The sequence below is a fragment of the Trichoderma gamsii genome (assembly GCF_001481775.2).
Source record: "Trichoderma gamsii strain T6085 chromosome Unknown Scaffold_64.2, whole genome shotgun sequence".
NCBI classification, from domain to species: Eukaryota; Fungi; Ascomycota; class Sordariomycetes; order Hypocreales; family Hypocreaceae; genus Trichoderma; species Trichoderma gamsii.
This window is the reverse complement of record NW_020171401.1, coordinates 1-16,963: the sequence shown is the minus strand read 5'-3', so window position 1 is coordinate 16,963 and position 16,963 is coordinate 1. Positions and strand designations below refer to the sequence as shown.

Genomic DNA, 16,963 nt, shown 5'->3' with positions numbered 1-16,963 from the left:
GAAGGGCAGCACAGAGCTCGGCTTATTGTCTGGCCTACGATGCTGTACTGTACCCACTCGGCTGATTTAATGTTTTTGAATCTCCTCTTTCAATTGAGGTCATACGTGCAAGCGCCGTTGTGCCGACAGTGTCCGTAGGATTCCCTTGTGGAATTGCCTGTGGGATCGCTATAGTTGAAGTAGGCGCCTCCGTATCCACAGCAGTGCCACCCCAGAGCCACCACTGGTAGCGGAATGGGAAGTAGTCGATGCAAAATCGTTGAAGATGTTGTTAGCAGAACAGGTAGCCTCAGTCTTCTAGTAGTGTCTATTGTTGAGTTTATTCCAGCAGTACCTGCAGTAGTTTTTGTAGCAACGTCGTTGGCGTTGCTATTGGTTCTTACTATACGGGTGGCAGGGATTATAGGGTTCACTAGCTTAGAAATTACAATCTATTTAGTCAGAAACTATCCTGAAGGACCTATGCATAAATGTAAGTGTATGTAGTATAACTTCTATTGATCATGCGGTGCATCTGGAATGTAACGACTAACTCAATGGCAAAGAGTTTGGGTTAGTGACCGAAGGCCCCGCAGGTCCGACCAACGGGTAATATTTTTGCTTCCATGCCCTATTGTTCTACCTCAACCTTGAATTTGTGACTACTAGAATGACGGTGAGCCAGCCTCAGTGCCAGGAATGATTTCCGTATTCTCCGCATAACAAGTTGTTCCACTCTGGCTCTCTTCTTGCTGGCAAGCGAGGTCAGCAATGCCAGTTCCATTTTGCACTCCTTGAAGGTTGCCTCTTTTAGACACATTAGCGCCAGTCCATGTCTATGCTGTAAAGGGTAAAATGGCTTAACTTACGCTCCATTAAGATGTTCAAGAGTGATAGAAATTTGGCCGGTAGAATGACTGGTTTGAATATAGGTGAATTTCACCTGTGGATTCTCGCAGGCCGTAGGAGTCAACACCGTGGCTGGACGGCCAGATCCAGGGGCGTTGGCATATTTGCACGTCGTAATCAAGGAAATAGAGGCATCTTCAAAGTTGAATTGAAGGCTGCTGGCGAATGTTGTGGAAGTAGTCTCGAAAGTCCGAAGGGTGGTGATGTACCAGTAGGGAGAGGCAGCTGAGGCTAAGCTGGCAAAAGCTGCTGCTGCTAAGCCGTAAACACCAGTAGAGGCCTTCATTTTCACTTTAAAGTGTAGTACTATTCAGAAGTATTAAATTTTATGCGAGTTCGGAATTGTTTGAGAGACTGGAGCCACGATTTTAACAGGAGGCCGTTAGCCATTTATAACCTCCTATCAACACAAAGCGTTTTAAATGATTCATGGATTCTTGACAAATGTAAATCGAGTGGTACGTTGCGCTGTTCTCGGCATATCGGCAACTATTGACAGAAACGTACGAATAAAATTTACTGTTCATACAGTTGTCGGCTATTCGGCAGGAATCTACGTCGCAATACGGTACATTGAAAAGTCGGTGAGGTATCCGTCATATCTTTCCTTTGTTGATAGGGGTACACCTACTAATCTTATTTAAGACTCATCTCCGCAGACACGACTTAAAACTCCATTATTCAGACATAGGTGGCATCTTTAGAAAAGAGTATTAAAAAAATTCATCATACATACATACAGTACTTTTGAAGCTCTATATCAATGTCCTGTGCTTTCGTATGGCTGTTACCTTCGATCATGAAGCTTTTATGAAAGCGGTATCTTTACAGTTACGCAAATAGATCAGTCTGTCAAAGAAGGTTTGTGATGCTTCGCGTTACTGACTCAAATATGATATTCAAGGATCCATGGTGGTTTGTGGAGAAGGCGGTTAACGTAAGATGCAGTCTAGCTGTTTCATGACTACGTAATATTCCTGGCGCAGCAGTTTCCTAGACAAGTTAGTTGTCTTGTTAAACACAGGTTTATGACGCCCCGCGTGACCAAAAGGAAGTTCAATAGAAAGCCAACCTCTACTAGATGGGGGTGGATTCATAATGGATTTATAAACAACTGCCTAATGGTATTTCCAAATTTAGAGTAGCTAGTACCTTTTAGCGTAGCTATAACCCTTCCAGTGTATTTCGTCGCTAAAATGTCTGCTTAAAGAGGGAACTCAGGACGACTAGCTAAGCATATCATTTTGTCCTGAGGGTTTTATCCATTGACGTGTCGCTGCCTTGGAGAACCCCAAGTACACAGTGGACATATCTGTTCTGCGCCAGCTTATCTCTTGTGATCGCATCCTTCGACCGGCTGGCCCCTCGTCCAAGGTGTCGTTAATTGCCGCCGCAATATTGCCCAACACCGGTTAGCTTGCTATGTCTCTCAGCCATTCACGACCCGAAGTTGGTCCCTAGCGTGCATCGGTACAGAGCTTGTATCTTTACTACTAGGTAGGTAATGTACGTACTCAGAGCCAAATGCGGCCGTCTCCTTCCGGCCCGCAACCCCCCGATCGCCAAGGCACAGCCGGCCCCGTCCCAGCTTCACCCGCCGATCCCCTGGGAGGGTGACGCCACATCCCCGCTTCTCAAGGACCTTCGGCATCTTCTCCGCGAAGAACCGGCGCATCTCGGGCACAAAATGAGTTCGGAAGTCCTCCCATATATATTCTGCAGCGGCATAGACGTCTTACGACATTAGCTAGACCCTAGTCTCAGACTCAGATATCCGTGATCTGTGGTCTACGTCGGGTCAGGGCCAGGTGGGATGGGCGAAAAAACTTGGCGTTTTGTTGTCATCTCAGAACTTAAAAAAAGTATTTCAGAAACCATAACTACATAAAAATTAAATAATATATATCAATGGATTTCTTTACATTTTTATGGATTTAATTAAATTTATTATTATATACATTCTTATCAAATATTGATAGATTTGTGGAAATAAAGATTATCCCCACTTTCTACTTGATTTAGAAAAGCGCCTTAGAGGTACGTACCTTGAGAACATCCTTGTTTCCAGGGGTTTGGATTTGATTGGCTGATAAAACGGTCGGAACCCCCTGTCAAACATCTATGCTAGTCTTTTAGGAAAATAGGTTTAGCTATAATTACAGTTCACCAGTACAAACAGCAAGCAGTTCAGTTTTGAAGGCGCTTTCTTTAAATGGCCTGGTTGTCTTGTAAAGAATGGGCCTCTTACAGTATATACCTGCCGAAAGACCAGCCAAAAGGCTTCGGACTGACAGATTCTATGCGCCGCGTTGTCTTATTTTTTCATCATTCGGGTCCGCGTAAATTACCGCTTTAGGCTTTGCAGTCATCAAGCTAGCCTATTTGAGTTTTGCAGTCAACATTCTAGCCTTCATAATTTAATGATCAAAAAACTAGCCTAATTAGTATATTCAGATATTAACCCCGCAGTTTATTTATTTTGTGGGTTGTCAGAACTTACCAGTTGTAAACCAGAAACCTACATATGGGTGTTTGTATACAGCCCCCTTTTATATCTAGCAAGACATATTAATTATGCCACAAGGTCCCAAAAACGTCGGCAGGCCCCGAAAATATGCGTCTAAAGAGGAGAAGGCAAAGCAAGATGTTATCGCAAGACGTATTGCAAGGCGTGCTCGTCGACAACCTCAATCTGCTTATATGAGCGCACAAGGAGATATTCGATTTCGGATCTACACCGCCCCGCAGACAGACGCTATGCTCACGCCATCGACACAACAAACCTCTATTCACTCCCTCGATCGCCTCAATGACCTCGCAAATAGTACTAACCCAGCAGATCCAATCTTAACAGCCTCTTGCGAACCAGTCGAGCCTCATAGAAACGAAGCAATACCCTGCAACAATGAACTTCTACGAAACACATCTCGTCCAGCCACTCGGTTCAATACTGGATACCCTCAGCTGGAGGCCAATGAGACATTACAGCCCGGCATTCCACCTTCAATAGAGGCTCTACGTTGTAATAATCCGGCCTCGGCCATCTGTGACGCCAATGACTACAATGAAAATAACGAAATATTCCTTACGTCAGATTATCAGTCGGTCTATGCGCATCAGGCACCCGCTGAACCACCATCTACCCTAGAAGATGGCCCCGGCACGAACGGCCATGGAACCCCTGAAAATCTTGAAGAGAGGGAACGGGGCGAAGATATCATAATCAATCAGGAAGAAGAACATGGTACAACTTATACCAACGTTGAAATTTTACCAAATGAAGATTCTGAATCAGAGATGGGAACAGAGATAGACTCCTTAGATGAACAGGATGAATCTGGTAGCACTCATGAGCTAAATGACATGAGTGGATCAAATCTCTCTCTAGCAAAACAATATCTAGAGAGAGCCTGGAGTTGCCTTTGCAACTGCGGGCAACAGGAATCTATAGGACCCGATAGGGACACTCTACTTGGCCTCAGTCAAATGGCCAGCTACTGGAGAAACCTCGGTCTGCCAGATGCAATTGGTCCAGCATCAAACACAACCGAAGCGGGCGAGGATGAGATAAGACCTCTGGATTGGCGTTCAATATTAAGTGGAGGAGAGACACAGCCGCACTTATGCTTTGAGAAGAGTCATTACAATATTCCAAGCATCCAGCGCAGCTGGGATGTGGACAGTGTTATAAGTTTCGCTTTATGTCTATCAATTAACAGAGGCCTTTACGTCTCGTATCTTGCGCCCATGTCGAGAAATATGCAAAGGAGCGTTCATGTCTTTCATCAAGGAAAACCTCTTCACGCCATTCCCCATCTGAGACTTGGTAGTGGACACCAAAACCCCCGGTTTAGTGTTTATGTCTTCTTCCCCGGAATTTCACATGTGCGTCGCACAACATCGTACCTCACCAACGACGAGCGGCGTATGTGGATTGATAGACTGCTCCTGCCAGCTATCCGGCACATTTGCCCTCACGATGTAATACAACATCATCCCCGATCGTTTGATGATATCTAGAGTAAGGCCCATAATCGCCGGAGAGAAGCATGCTCTGGGCAAGTTCGGAATGACATCGATATGCACCATTACTTGCCGCAAGAATATTTGGAGGCGATTTGGAGGCATATGTCACAAAGCGCAGAAGCCCCTGATCTTACAAAATTTCGCGGGATGTTTATCGTTCTAGGCGCAAAGAACATTAAATTAGAAGCAAAATCACTCACATTCCAAGATTGTCGCAGCAGACTCACAACCCACCTTAACCGAGTCTTGAACTGGTCTAAATCAGACCTCTCGAATACGTGGATAGATATTGGCATCGAGAATACTGCCACTTCTGGAGGCAGCACATTCCTGTGGAAAAGCCAATGCTTGCGGCATTGGATTGGTACAATGAAAAACAGTGCTACGTCACCACTGATAGCATCGAAATTTTTTAACTGGACGCTGACAGCTCAAGCTGGCAGCGCTAGGGTTGAGACTCGCAGGACACATCCTTTGCACAAGGGAGGGGTTGTCTATGCACAAAGTTACAATACCAACAAAGACCTTTTCCATACAGCTTCTAAACGTGAGCCTGGTCTGTTCAGCGAGCCACACTTAGAGGGAATAACATGTCCACCTTCACTTCTGGATGCATGGATTGTAGCCGCCAGGCAAGGTCGTAACGCTGGGGTAGCGACTTCCTCGCAGTCAAAACCACAAATAAAGCGCCTCCGAAAAGCATTCGAAGCTATGAAATGTCGCATTCACCATGCCTTAAGTAGCTCTATTGGGACCAGCTGTGGTGTTCGAGAAGAATATCGAATATCATGGGAATTATTTACGTATGTAAACCCTTCTACAGCACAACCGTGTGGGCCTCACCGACCGTTCTGGGAATTATCAATAGCCTAGGCACTATTGACAGGGAAATCAGTCTGAATATAAGTGAAATACAAAAATCCACCATAGTAAAACATGAGCAAGTACCCCTGCAAAAGGAAACTTGATTTTAAGTGAAATACAAAAAATAAAGTGATATAATTGGCTGTTTTAACCAGGGGTTAAAAATAGCAAGGGTATTTAATTGGATAAGTTTTCACTATAGCCCCATAACATTTACACTTAATCATCTTGGGAGCTACCTTATGCTAACTACTAACTTATAGGAACTAAATTTACTTACAGTCTGTTTGTTTGTTTGTTTGTTTTATTATTAACGTCCACTAAGTAAGCTAGTTACATAAATCCCTTCTAGGCAATAGGACGGTAGGAGCCGCTGGTCAGAGTACGCGTTCGCTACATGTCATACGGAACAAAGGAAAAGTTTTGTGTCAATCTGTGTTAGTCTTGTGTCAATCTGTGTTCTTCTTGTATCAATCTGTGTCTTGGGGGGCAGGGCCGTTACTTACAGTCTATGCCATAACCTATTACGCCATTTATCTATAATTTTTATAGCCCTGTCTCTCCTCCTCATTCCCCTAGCACTTGACTCATTACTATTGCTACCACCCGGTTTGCTTGCACACACTTCACTCCTCCCATCTTCTATTACAAGATTTGGAGATTACGTATTGCTCTTGGTAGTCGAGAGATTGATGAGTGACCAAGGAGCGCTCAAATTCTTTTCATCGGAATACGTTGGAGGTCTATCTGATCTACAGCTAGTGGAGATGGCTGCAGAAAGCTACACAACTTCAGCCGCAAGGGTGGAGCTCGAGCACCGGTGCCAGAGGTACCGCGAGGCTCTTCATGTGGCCAAAAGCGTGTAGGCAGATATGGTTTGGACCATCTCTGGATTAGGTTTTGCCCCCTGTGGTTTCCCTAGTCTGTGACGCAAATGCGAGAGATATCTGCGATTTATGTTGTTTTCGCTTTCGATGCAGGTTCAGTATGATGTATTTAACAGCACAAATAGGAATTACCCGTCATGCTGCTGCTTTATTACCTGTTCCTTCCACTTCTAGTGATTAGCTTGAACCCACAACCCACTTTTGCCTCTAGAGTTATTTCATTTAGCGTTCAGCCCGGCTCTAAAGACGATTCCTATCACTTATGCACCAATGGATTGTACTAGAATCCGTTGAAGATTTATATAGCCCCACAAAACCACAGGGGGTAGAGTCCGTTGAAAACCAGAGTAGAGTCCATTGAACGATATTTGGCCATAGGTAAGAGTAAAATGACATTTATGCATATTATAAATATAGCAAAGCGATATAAAGTGTAATTTTTAATTAATAGAATTTATAAAATTTATTTGAATTTAATATTTGTTGGTAAAGTTTTGGGTTAGTTTGCCAGTGGTTGAAAGTGGAGCCACCAAGTGATGCATTAGACCGCCAGAAAGTTATCAGAGCCAGAAAGTCATCAGGGCCAGGATTATTAGAAAGCAAGGCCAGGGCCAAAAATCAGGGATAGTAAGAAGGGTATATAAATCAGGATGTCCCACCGGAAATAAAAAGAAATATGGAAATGCAAAAATGTAAAAAGAAGCCCCGCGCCCAAAAGTAACCACAAACCCCCAAGGAATCAGTGAACCAAAGGTTAGTGCATAGCCCAAGATCATCAAAGCGCACACATACCCCAAAGTATAAGATAGAGAATGCAGACCAATATAACAGAAAAATGTTTTTAGTTAAGGCGCGATATATTATGATTTTCATTAAGCCCGTCCGTAAAGGTATTAATTAGTATTCCATTGTGTGACCGTTAAAGGGGAAAGGCCATATAAGTACAAACGGCATTATAATACCAGTGTTAACGCATAGCAGGGAAGAACCATGGAGCCATTTTTATATAACAATCAATATCCATTTGTATTTTGCCAAGAATGTCGGTGGGCATGTATCGCAAAGGAAGTCAAGACACATTTAGCGAAAAACCATACCACAATCCAGCCATCAACACGAAGAGCAATTGCCCAGAGGGTTCAAAGCATTCCCGGATTAATCCAGGACCAAGCAGAGTTAGCAGGGTATTCGTTACCAGATCGAGTGACACCAATCCCGTATTTAGAAGAACCAAAGAGAGATGGGTTACGGTGCCGCACATGCCGGTACGTCACGCGGAAGGTTAGGGTTATACAGCAACATTGCAAAGAGCAGCATAATTGGGTTAATGATTGGAAGAAAGGTGGCAATATTAAGGCCAAGAAGCAGGAGCCGCGCCAGTTACCGTGGATCGTGGGGGTTTGGTGCCAGAGGTTATTTCCCAGCCGCGTAGCCAGCAGTTGGTTTGAAGTGAAGATCACAGTCGACATGGGATTTGGTGTTATCGAGGACACACCGACAGCCAAGGGAGAAGAGTGCGATGAGGAGGATTATAACAAAGCCGCCATATTGGAGGAGTTGGACGAATGGGATGACATGCAGGAGCAGCGATACACAGACGGGCAGTCGACGCGGCGCGTTGAGGAATTGGACCCCAAGAATGAGGCCAATTCGTGGTTGCAGCGGGTTGGGTGGACCAGGCATTTGGAGGGGTTGGAAGTGGAGGAATTGAAGGAGTTGGTCAAGGACCCGGCCGAGGATGAGAGGTTATTGCAATGCATGAGCGAGCAGTGCCACAATTTGTTGGAGGAGGCATATAAAACATGTCGGTCATACCGCATTGGGTTGCCGGCCATGTTTGAGATCAACCGACGCGAGGTATCCGTGCAGGCCAAGCGGCCGTTTGAGCCACGGATGGAGGCGGATTCGTGGGCACGATACAAAGGGGTGATGTGCAGAATCATTTGCATTATTTACCGCACGAAGCAGCGACCACAAGAAGAGCGGCCGCCGTACGCCATGACAAGTGCCCAAAAGCGATATTGGAAAGGGTTTGCCAAAGCATGTGACCGATATCAGGCCATACAGGAATACCAGGCCATGATATTAGCAAGCAAAGAGAGCCGTGAAAAGCAGGGCGAGAGTAGTGGCAGTGACAGTGGCAGTGACGGCACCAGCAAGGACATTCACAAGCGGACGGAGGAGATCCAAGGATCATGCCGCGACATGTGCGCACGGTTTATCATCGCCATGTTAGATCATTCGTTAGGCGACCACCAGTATGACAGCGTGTTGATCAGCACGTTGGCGGTGATGGGGGTCCGGGACGACGGCGGTTGGCACAGCGCGTTAGATTACACGCCCATATTGTCGGCCGTCATCAAGGTGGCACGAATCGTGGTGTTGTATCATGTGTATACCGAGCGCCAGGTTGAGATTCGCAACATAATGCGGGAAAAAGGTGTACGCGAGGCGGACGCACGGCAATTTGGCACATCGATGTTCGCGCGCACACGACAATACGTCCGGAAGTTCATGACACGGGTGGGGAAGGAGACCGATGAGTTCCCATCGCCGATGGATTGGATGTTAGAGACGCGCACGTACGGAATGAAGATTCGGTTCACAACGACGGCCGGGGGGGTGATTGATTGGATCGGCGACCAGATTATATTCCGACGCATTCGGTTTTCGATGGCCGAGTTGAGCGGGTTCATGCACGCCGTATTGCAAGAGGCACGCAGTATCATGACCGATTTGACAATGTGTGGCGGTGAAGGTGTGCATGCGTTGCCGGCGATTGCGTGGGATGATGTATACGACGACAACAGTAACGACGAAGTCGGATATTCGTTTATCAAAGACGGCCGGAATGCGCCATGGGTTGAGAAAGGGAAAGGATACGTCAAAAGGCAGTTGGTCCAGAGCATGAAGCGGCGGAAGGCATGGTTGCGAGTGCCAGACGCCCGCGAGGGACAAGGCAGTCAACCGCCGTCAAGGCATCCATACAGAGAAACGACGGCAAGGGAATACGGGCGGTTGTTGGACCGATTCCGGGAGAAGTTGTTAGTTTTGATGCACATGGGATCCGGCCAGCCGGCGCGCGCCACGGAGATATTGACGGTGCGGATGGAGAACACGGCCAACGCAGGGGCACGGAACATATTCGTGAGCCACGGGCAGATGTGTTTCGTGACGGCATACCACAAGAATTTCCAGCAGTCAGACCAAGTCAAGATCATCCACCGATTCATGCCGCCGGAGGTCGGGGAGTTGTTGGTGTGGTATGCATGGTTGGTTTTGCCGTTTTGGCAGAACGTGCAGGGCATGATCAAGAGGTCGACGTTCCGCAGCGCATACGTTTGGGCCGATGAGATCACATCACGTAGTGCGATTGACCGGGCAGTTGACAGAGACATGAGAGCGAGCGGCGAAGACGATGTGCAAGACCAAGACGCAGAGCGACCGAGGGAGCCAGCAATGGGGCCGTTCCGCGAGACGAAGTGGTCATCCGACCGGGTACGACGCATCATCCAGCGGCACAGCGAGCGGTTGTTGGGCCGCAAGTTGAGCACGAGCAGTTGGCGACAGATTGCGATTGCCATATCCAACAGATATTTGGGCACGCAGCATGACCCGTCGTACGGCGGAGAGAACGGAGAAGACGAAGATGGCATCGACGACGTGAGCGACGCCCGGGATTTGCAGGCGGGGCACACATCGCACGTGGCGGGCATGATTTACACACAAGAGATGCAGCAAGGGTTAGGCGGCACGGCATTAATGCGAGAGAAGTTCCGCGAGATCAGCCGGGAGTGGCACCAATTTTTCGATTTCGGGCAGGAAGGCGCCGGCCGGGACGGCATACGGGGTGGGGCCACAGCCGCGGCGCATCAGCGAAGGCAGCGGAACAAGTTTAAGAGCAGCCGGCAGAATGTGCGGTTGCGGAGATTGGAGGCATTGCGGCAGGTCGACATATCGGCGATGTTAATGTGCATCAAGGGGAAGGCGGCCACGTTCCGGCCAGGGCAGAGGAAAGCCATCAGCGGGATCGTGCGAGGAGAGAGCCCGGTGGTGCAGATCGCACCGACGGGCGGCGGCAAAAGAATGTCGTTCATGTTGCCGGCGTATTGTTCGCAGCAGGGCCGGACGATCGTAATCGTGCCGTTGGTTGCGTTGCAGGAAGACATGCACAGCGAGTGCATCAAGCACGGCATCGAGGCCAGCATATGGGACAGCAAGACAGGCGTGCACCAGGGCAGCCGGGTTATATTGGTGGTTTCCGAATTAGTATTTACGGCGGCATTCCAGCATTTCATCCAGCGGTTGCAGAACCAATTTGCCATCGACCGGGTGGTGGTTGATGAGTGCCCCACGTTATTGGACGGGACCGACACATTCCGGCCAAAATTACACGAGATTGGGCAAGAGATCGCATTATAGGGTGTGCAGCGGGTGTTTTTGACGGCCACATTACGGCTGTCAGAGGAAAGGGAGTTTTTCAGAAGGGCACACATCGACGCAGGCAGCGTGGTGATGTTCCGGGGCCAGACAACACGGCGCAACATCCGATATAGGGTAGCGTTCGTGGAGGGTAAGTGGACTAAAGGCGGCAACTAGCACAAGGCACAAGAAGAGGCAGAAGACAAGAAGGCAATGGAGATAGCACAACGTTGGGTCGAAGAGAAGAAAGAAGGGCGTGTAATCATATACGCCAGCACTATTCCACGGACGCAGAAGTTGGCCGAAGCATTAGGCATTGATGCATATTACAATTAGGTGGGAACGCGAGAGGACAAGCGGCAGCGGATGCAGTCGTGGATGACGGCGACAGCAGCAACGACAGTTAAGCGGTTGATCGTGGCGACTAACGCATTGGGTTTAGGGATTAACATGCCAGACGTAAGGTTAGTGATACACGCGGGTTTACCGTACCGGGTCCGGGCATTTGCGCAGGAGAGCGGGCGGTTAGGTCGGGATAGCAGACAGGGCACATCAATTGTGATTTGCAAGGCAATCAAGGGACAGCGAGGATTTACACAAAAAGGAGACCAAGGAGGCCAAGGAGGCCAAGGAGGCCAAAGCGTTCGAGATGAAGAGGTGGTTGAGTATATACGGGGGATATGGTGTAAACGATTTGTGTTAGATAAGGCGATGGACGGGCGCATACGAGAAGGTGGGTGTCAGGGCGACGAAGAAAGGTGCGACATATGCATTCAAGGCGGCCGGGTAGAGGAGGAAAGCAGGATTACGGCAATACGGCACATTGTCAGTACGGAAGACCCAGCCGGCGAGGCGGTAGACGAGGAAAGCAGCGTGGCAGGCGGGGATTGAGAGCATAAAAGGCGGCGAATAGGGGAAAACGGAGCAGCAATTGCGGTTCGAGTTGGGGGTGCATCATCAGGAGCACCGTCACCCGGTACTGAGATTTGGACGTTTGGAAGCGATGAAGGAAAGGCAGCAGACGGGCAGATTACAGAAAGAAGGGAAGAGGAAGAGGCGGATGTTCATGTGACAAGCATAGAAATATACATGCAGGAACAAGAACACAAGTTTACGATATGGAAGGAAAGCGAGAGAATACAAGACAATACGTTATTAACGGAGATATTCAAGGAGCAGTTAGCCAGTTAGAGCAAGGGTTGCGTATATTGCTGAATGAGCAGCGGCGAGTATAAGCATAAAGGCGTATGCCCATTAGAGGCACAGGGTAAGGGCGTTTTAAGGGAGATAAAGGAATATGTGGAGCGCGTGCGAAGATGGATGGGTAAAGAAGGATCATTTGCCAGGTTTTGCGGATGTTAGGGTTGCGGTTTACCGTATCGATTTTGCAACCGGTGGCAAGAAATAGATAGAGACAGCGGAAGGTTTCGACCAGTGGTAGGAGAAAAGTGTCGGTATGCAGATATAATGGCAGAGGTAATAGGGGCAGGTTTATTAAGGGCAAGGGATGTAGTAGAATATATTTTCCGGCAGTTAGGGGGGATAGAGAAAGGACAAGGAGTTGGGTTAAATGAGATATTACGGATTGGTGGGCGTAAATAGAAAAATTGGGGAGGGATGGAGATGAATGAGATGTGTATAGGGATGAGCATTTTAATAGATTGGTTTGACAATGACATTTAAATATGGGTTGTTTATTATAGATTAGGGAGAATAATAAAATTATATTATTAAGGGAAGTAATAAAGTATATGGTTAGGGGGAGTAATAAAGCATATATTTATTATTTAATATTTAGCACTTATAAACTCTATTGATTTTAAGTGAAATACAAAAACGCACCATGGTAAAGAGTAAGCAAACACCCCTGTAAAAGGAAACTTGATTTCAAGTGAAATACAAAAAATAAAGTGATATAATTGGCTATATTAACCAAGGATTAAAAATAACAAGGGCATCTAGTTAAATAAATTTCAACTATAGCCCCATAATATTTACACTCAATTTTCTTTAGAACTACCTTATACCAACTACCAACTTATAAAACTACTAATTTGTTAGAATTAAAACTATAGTCTATAACTTATTATAACCTATCACGCTATTCATCTATAATTTTCATGGCCCTATTAACCCTCCTCCTTCTCCCAGCACTCGACTCATTACTATTGCTACCACCCGGTTTGCTTGCACACACTTCACTCCTCCCATCATCTTCCCCGGGCGTCCCAACCCTATCATAAACTCCTCTTCCGTCTTGAACTTCCGCCCAACTGCCGACCAGAACCACTCCTGCTGCCCCCATTGCCTCCACGCTCCGTAACATGCTGGTATTACTATATCCCCAAACCGGCATTCCGCTCTTCCTCCCACCCCAGCCCTTGATCCCTCTGCCACTTGGCATATCACTTATGGCTGGTAGCACCAGAAACACAATCTCAACTCCTCCATCCACCTCCTGCCCTCCTTCCTGCATCTCTCTATCGCTTTCCTCTTGGCCCAGAACCAATCGTGCCGTCGAGCGCAACTACCCGCCGTGTGGTTGAACGCTCGCCCTTCTACGCGGCAGTATAAACAGGTCTCAGCCACTGTCTCCGTGTCCCTCTCGTACCGCCTGAGCTCCTCCTCTCTCATCCGGTCTTGTCGAAGAACTTCGCCTGGCCCTGTAAACTGCATCTCCTGCTCCTGCTCCTGCTCCTCCTGTCCCCTCCCTGATCCTCCAGCTATCTCGCCATGCTCTTTCCTAGCAGGCCCCTCCTTGGCCGACGACGATAGTAAGTAGTATATTTTCTCTTAGGTACTGGGTTAGACCTAGAAAGTTTAATAATTAAGTCTCATACCCCAGGGTACAAGATATTAACCCGAGGAGGCTGAACATAGCCGGCTAAGGGAGGATGAATCTAAAGAACTGGCCAGGCGTGCAGAACCGTTAGGTGCACTTCTTGCAGGCCGCGTCTCTACAGTACGACTACGGGAAGCAAGTGGCGGCAGGCCGGGAGTCCGAGGCCAGGGTCCGGCTGTCATCACAGGATGCCTATGCCGCAACGGAGTATATAAAGGAGGTCTTCCGGAACAATTTCATGTCCAAGATGCGGCATTTTTCAAGATCCGGAAGCTTATCCAGAAGCGGGGACGCTGCGTCACGCTGTCGGACGAGCAGCAGGAGAAACTTGAAAAGGGTTGCCTGTGCCTTAACAACTGGGAGGCCGCAGGTCGGAATAACACAGCCGCGTTGAGCTTCAGGTAAGTACAATAACCTAAGTAACTAAGCATCTACACTACCACGCCAAAAGGCAATGCTGGGAGAGAGCTAACAAGCGATGCGCACGCAGGGCATTCGGCAGTATCGTAGCAGAAATCAACGATGCCCTAGACGAAGGGCAGGGCCGGTTGAAGGAGGCGATCACATATGAAAAGCTGGATTAAGACAGATACGTCGACCGCATCCTGGGAGCTCTCCAATCTAGCAGCGATACGGTAATAGACAAGACGCTCAGCTCGAAGAACTTAACATAACTAGCCGTCCTAATTTCGCTATTCAAGCAGACATACAGCACGGGAAATCCAGAAAGGTCGATGGAGCAGTGGCGGTATTACATTGAGCCATCGCTAAGACGCACCGCGTCAAATGGCTTCTTAGGATCCCTCGCGGTATTATCACAGCAACGATAACGCGAAGAGTGCTGCCGTCAATGGAGAAGAGCTCGTTAGTCGGCTGGGCCATGGATCTATTTCCTAGGAGTCTAAAGCGGAAAGCCGTCAATTCATAGATCACGCGGGAGGGCAAAAGGCGCAACGCTAAGCGGAGTTGCATCGACTTCGGGTGCAAGTTCCCTCTCAGCGGCGGCCTCCCGGCCGAGCTCGAACGCGGATTCCAACAGCTGCTGGAGAACTCGGGTCACATGAAGTCACCTAACGAGGGGCTCACCAATCACTACAAGAAAGCGCACCGCTTGCTGGAAGAGCTCCAGGCAAGGCCTGAAGTCGAGCTCCTCTGTATGCTGGCTCTGACGGTGGGCATGACATCAGACATGGTCGTGTACAATGTGCCCAGGGGAAGAGGCCAGGACGAAGTCGTCGGTTTCGCCATAGCCGGCAAGAAGGTAAAGCAGAAGAGGGGAGGGACGCGGGCGGCTCTGCTGGCAATACGGATGCTGTGGTTCCTCGAGCCGGACCGGTTCACGTGGAACAAGGCCCAGGGGCCGGAGAAGAAGCAGAGGAGGAGACGATGTACAGCACGCAGTACGTGCGTGAGACGACAGGTAAGCTCCAGAATCTAACCCGGCTGCTACGTCAGAGACCAGGAAATGGTTGAATTAACGTTGGATCCTAATCCATAGACCAATACAAGATAACAAACAACATGCTTGCGACATTGGGCTGGATTGATAGTAGGGGCAATCAGCTAAATGCGAAGTCAGAGATGCTTCGTATAGCAAGCCCAGAAAGACTGCGAGTACGATTACGGCTACTACGAAGTCTAATGAGCAGGCCGGCAGATTTCATCAGAGAGGTGTTCCAGAGCGACGATCCGAAGTGGGCTGATCAGTGCAAGGCCACTATTAAATAGGAAGGTCAGCAGTTTCCGCCTTATCAACCACCTATGCCAACCTCACTAGCCCATGTTACTACACCAGTTAGCCCTCGGCGAGCTTCTGCTTCTTCTTCCAAGTGCCGAAGATAAGTGGTGGCTTGTCGGACGACCATATTTGCCTCCTAACAAAAAACAGACGCATTGGCCTTTATCTTCTGTGGTCCATTGACAATCTGTTCATGGGTTATATGCGCTATTCACTGATCGAGCAAAGATACCCTTATGACTGTATTTAACTGCCTTTGAACTATTCTGGCCTAGTGGTTATTACGATTGAGTGGTTATTCCAGCTCAATACAGTATGTTATTCCAACCTAGTGATTGTTCCGACCTAGTAACTTTTCTGGCCTGAGTATATCTATCTCCGGAGATAGAAACCAGCACCTTTATTATTTCTAATGCAGCTAGCATATCTTTCTTTAGAGACAAAGATAAACATACTTGTTTTATTCCAAGTCCCTACTGTATAGCTACTGCTAGTATAGATCATGCCGGAAATGGTTTATATAATACTGCTCTCTATTGCTATAAGGATTGAAACCTAACTTTCGGATAGCGCAATAGGCTGATATCATCGCGGAAGCTAGGACAGGATCTAGACTAAAAGAATGGCCGTTGATTTGAAGTTTGAAATAACATAATAATAGCATTATAAACTTTTATTCCTCATATTCAACTTCTGAACAACCTTGTCAAACCCACTTTCTATATTTACCATATATACCATATATACCATATTCTCATAATTACTCAGCCGACGACCCGTCGATCCCGTTTATCCTATTGTCATTATCTATATCCACTAGGATGCTCGTGGGACACAGCAACCTCGATAAGCTCTCCTGAATTCGATACTTCACAGTTTCACCCTCCTCGTACGCGACACTCATCTTCTTCTCCGGGCTCATCACATACTCGGGCACTGCGTTCACGCCCCTCTTCACCCACTTCCACCCCGTACTACCATCGAGCTTCTCAACGCTATATCCCTGCAACGACGCCGGCGTGAAGTTGAGATTGTTCTTGCGGATCCGCACGATAGGGTGGAAATACTCGTTCGTGGCGCCATCAGTGCCGTCGCCAGGGTCCCGCGGATAAGCGCCCGGCGTGCGATCTTTCTTCCCTAAAAGCCAGAAAAAGACGCCTTGCAGGCCAGAGAAGTTGTCTACGATCGGCCCGCAGCCCCAGCCGTTAGCAATATTGATGGCGTTGAGCGCGCGACGGTGGTCCTCGATGAGTGTCTTGATCGCGGCGTCTTCGAAGGAGAGCATGCCAGAGAGAT

The 16,963-nt window shown here is 48.0% G+C and overlaps 5 protein-coding genes across 5 annotated transcripts; 3 read left to right on the top strand and 2 right to left on the bottom strand.

Annotated features, from left to right (window-relative positions):
- Positions 1–644: 644 nt before the first annotated feature.
- On the bottom strand, positions 645–1,174 carry TGAM01_v210489 (hypothetical protein; the record flags this gene model as incomplete). The annotated part of the gene is made up of 2 exons (XM_018809579.1): positions 645–786; positions 849–1,174. The coding sequence occupies 2 exons, from the start codon at positions 1,172–1,174 to the stop codon at positions 645–647; spliced, it is 468 nt and encodes a 155-aa protein (XP_018657182.1).
- Positions 1,175–3,462: 2,288 nt separating this feature from the next.
- On the top strand, positions 3,463–4,908 carry TGAM01_v210488 (hypothetical protein; the record flags this gene model as incomplete). Its single annotated transcript, XM_018809578.1, has 1 exon — positions 3,463–4,908. One exon carries the CDS (start codon positions 3,463–3,465, stop codon positions 4,906–4,908), a length of 1,446 nt encoding a protein of 481 aa, XP_018657181.1.
- A 3,224-nt stretch (positions 4,909–8,132) lies between these two features.
- Positions 8,133–11,087, top strand: TGAM01_v210487 (hypothetical protein; the record flags this gene model as incomplete). The annotated part of the gene is made up of 1 exon (XM_018809577.2): positions 8,133–11,087. The coding sequence occupies one exon, from the start codon at positions 8,133–8,135 to the stop codon at positions 11,085–11,087; it is 2,955 nt and encodes a 984-aa protein (XP_018657180.2).
- A 3,902-nt stretch (positions 11,088–14,989) lies between these two features.
- TGAM01_v210486 (hypothetical protein) lies at positions 14,990–15,442 on the top strand (the record flags this gene model as incomplete). The annotated part of the gene is made up of 2 exons (XM_024550808.1): positions 14,990–15,349; positions 15,428–15,442. 2 exons carry the CDS (start codon positions 14,990–14,992, stop codon positions 15,440–15,442), a joined length of 375 nt encoding a protein of 124 aa, XP_024404437.1.
- Positions 15,443–16,427: 985 nt separating this feature from the next.
- On the bottom strand, positions 16,428–16,952 carry TGAM01_v210485 (hypothetical protein; the record flags this gene model as incomplete). The annotated part of the gene is made up of 1 exon (XM_018809575.2): positions 16,428–16,952. The coding sequence occupies one exon, from the start codon at positions 16,950–16,952 to the stop codon at positions 16,428–16,430; it is 525 nt and encodes a 174-aa protein (XP_018657178.2).
- Between the last annotated feature and the right edge of the window lie 11 nt (positions 16,953–16,963).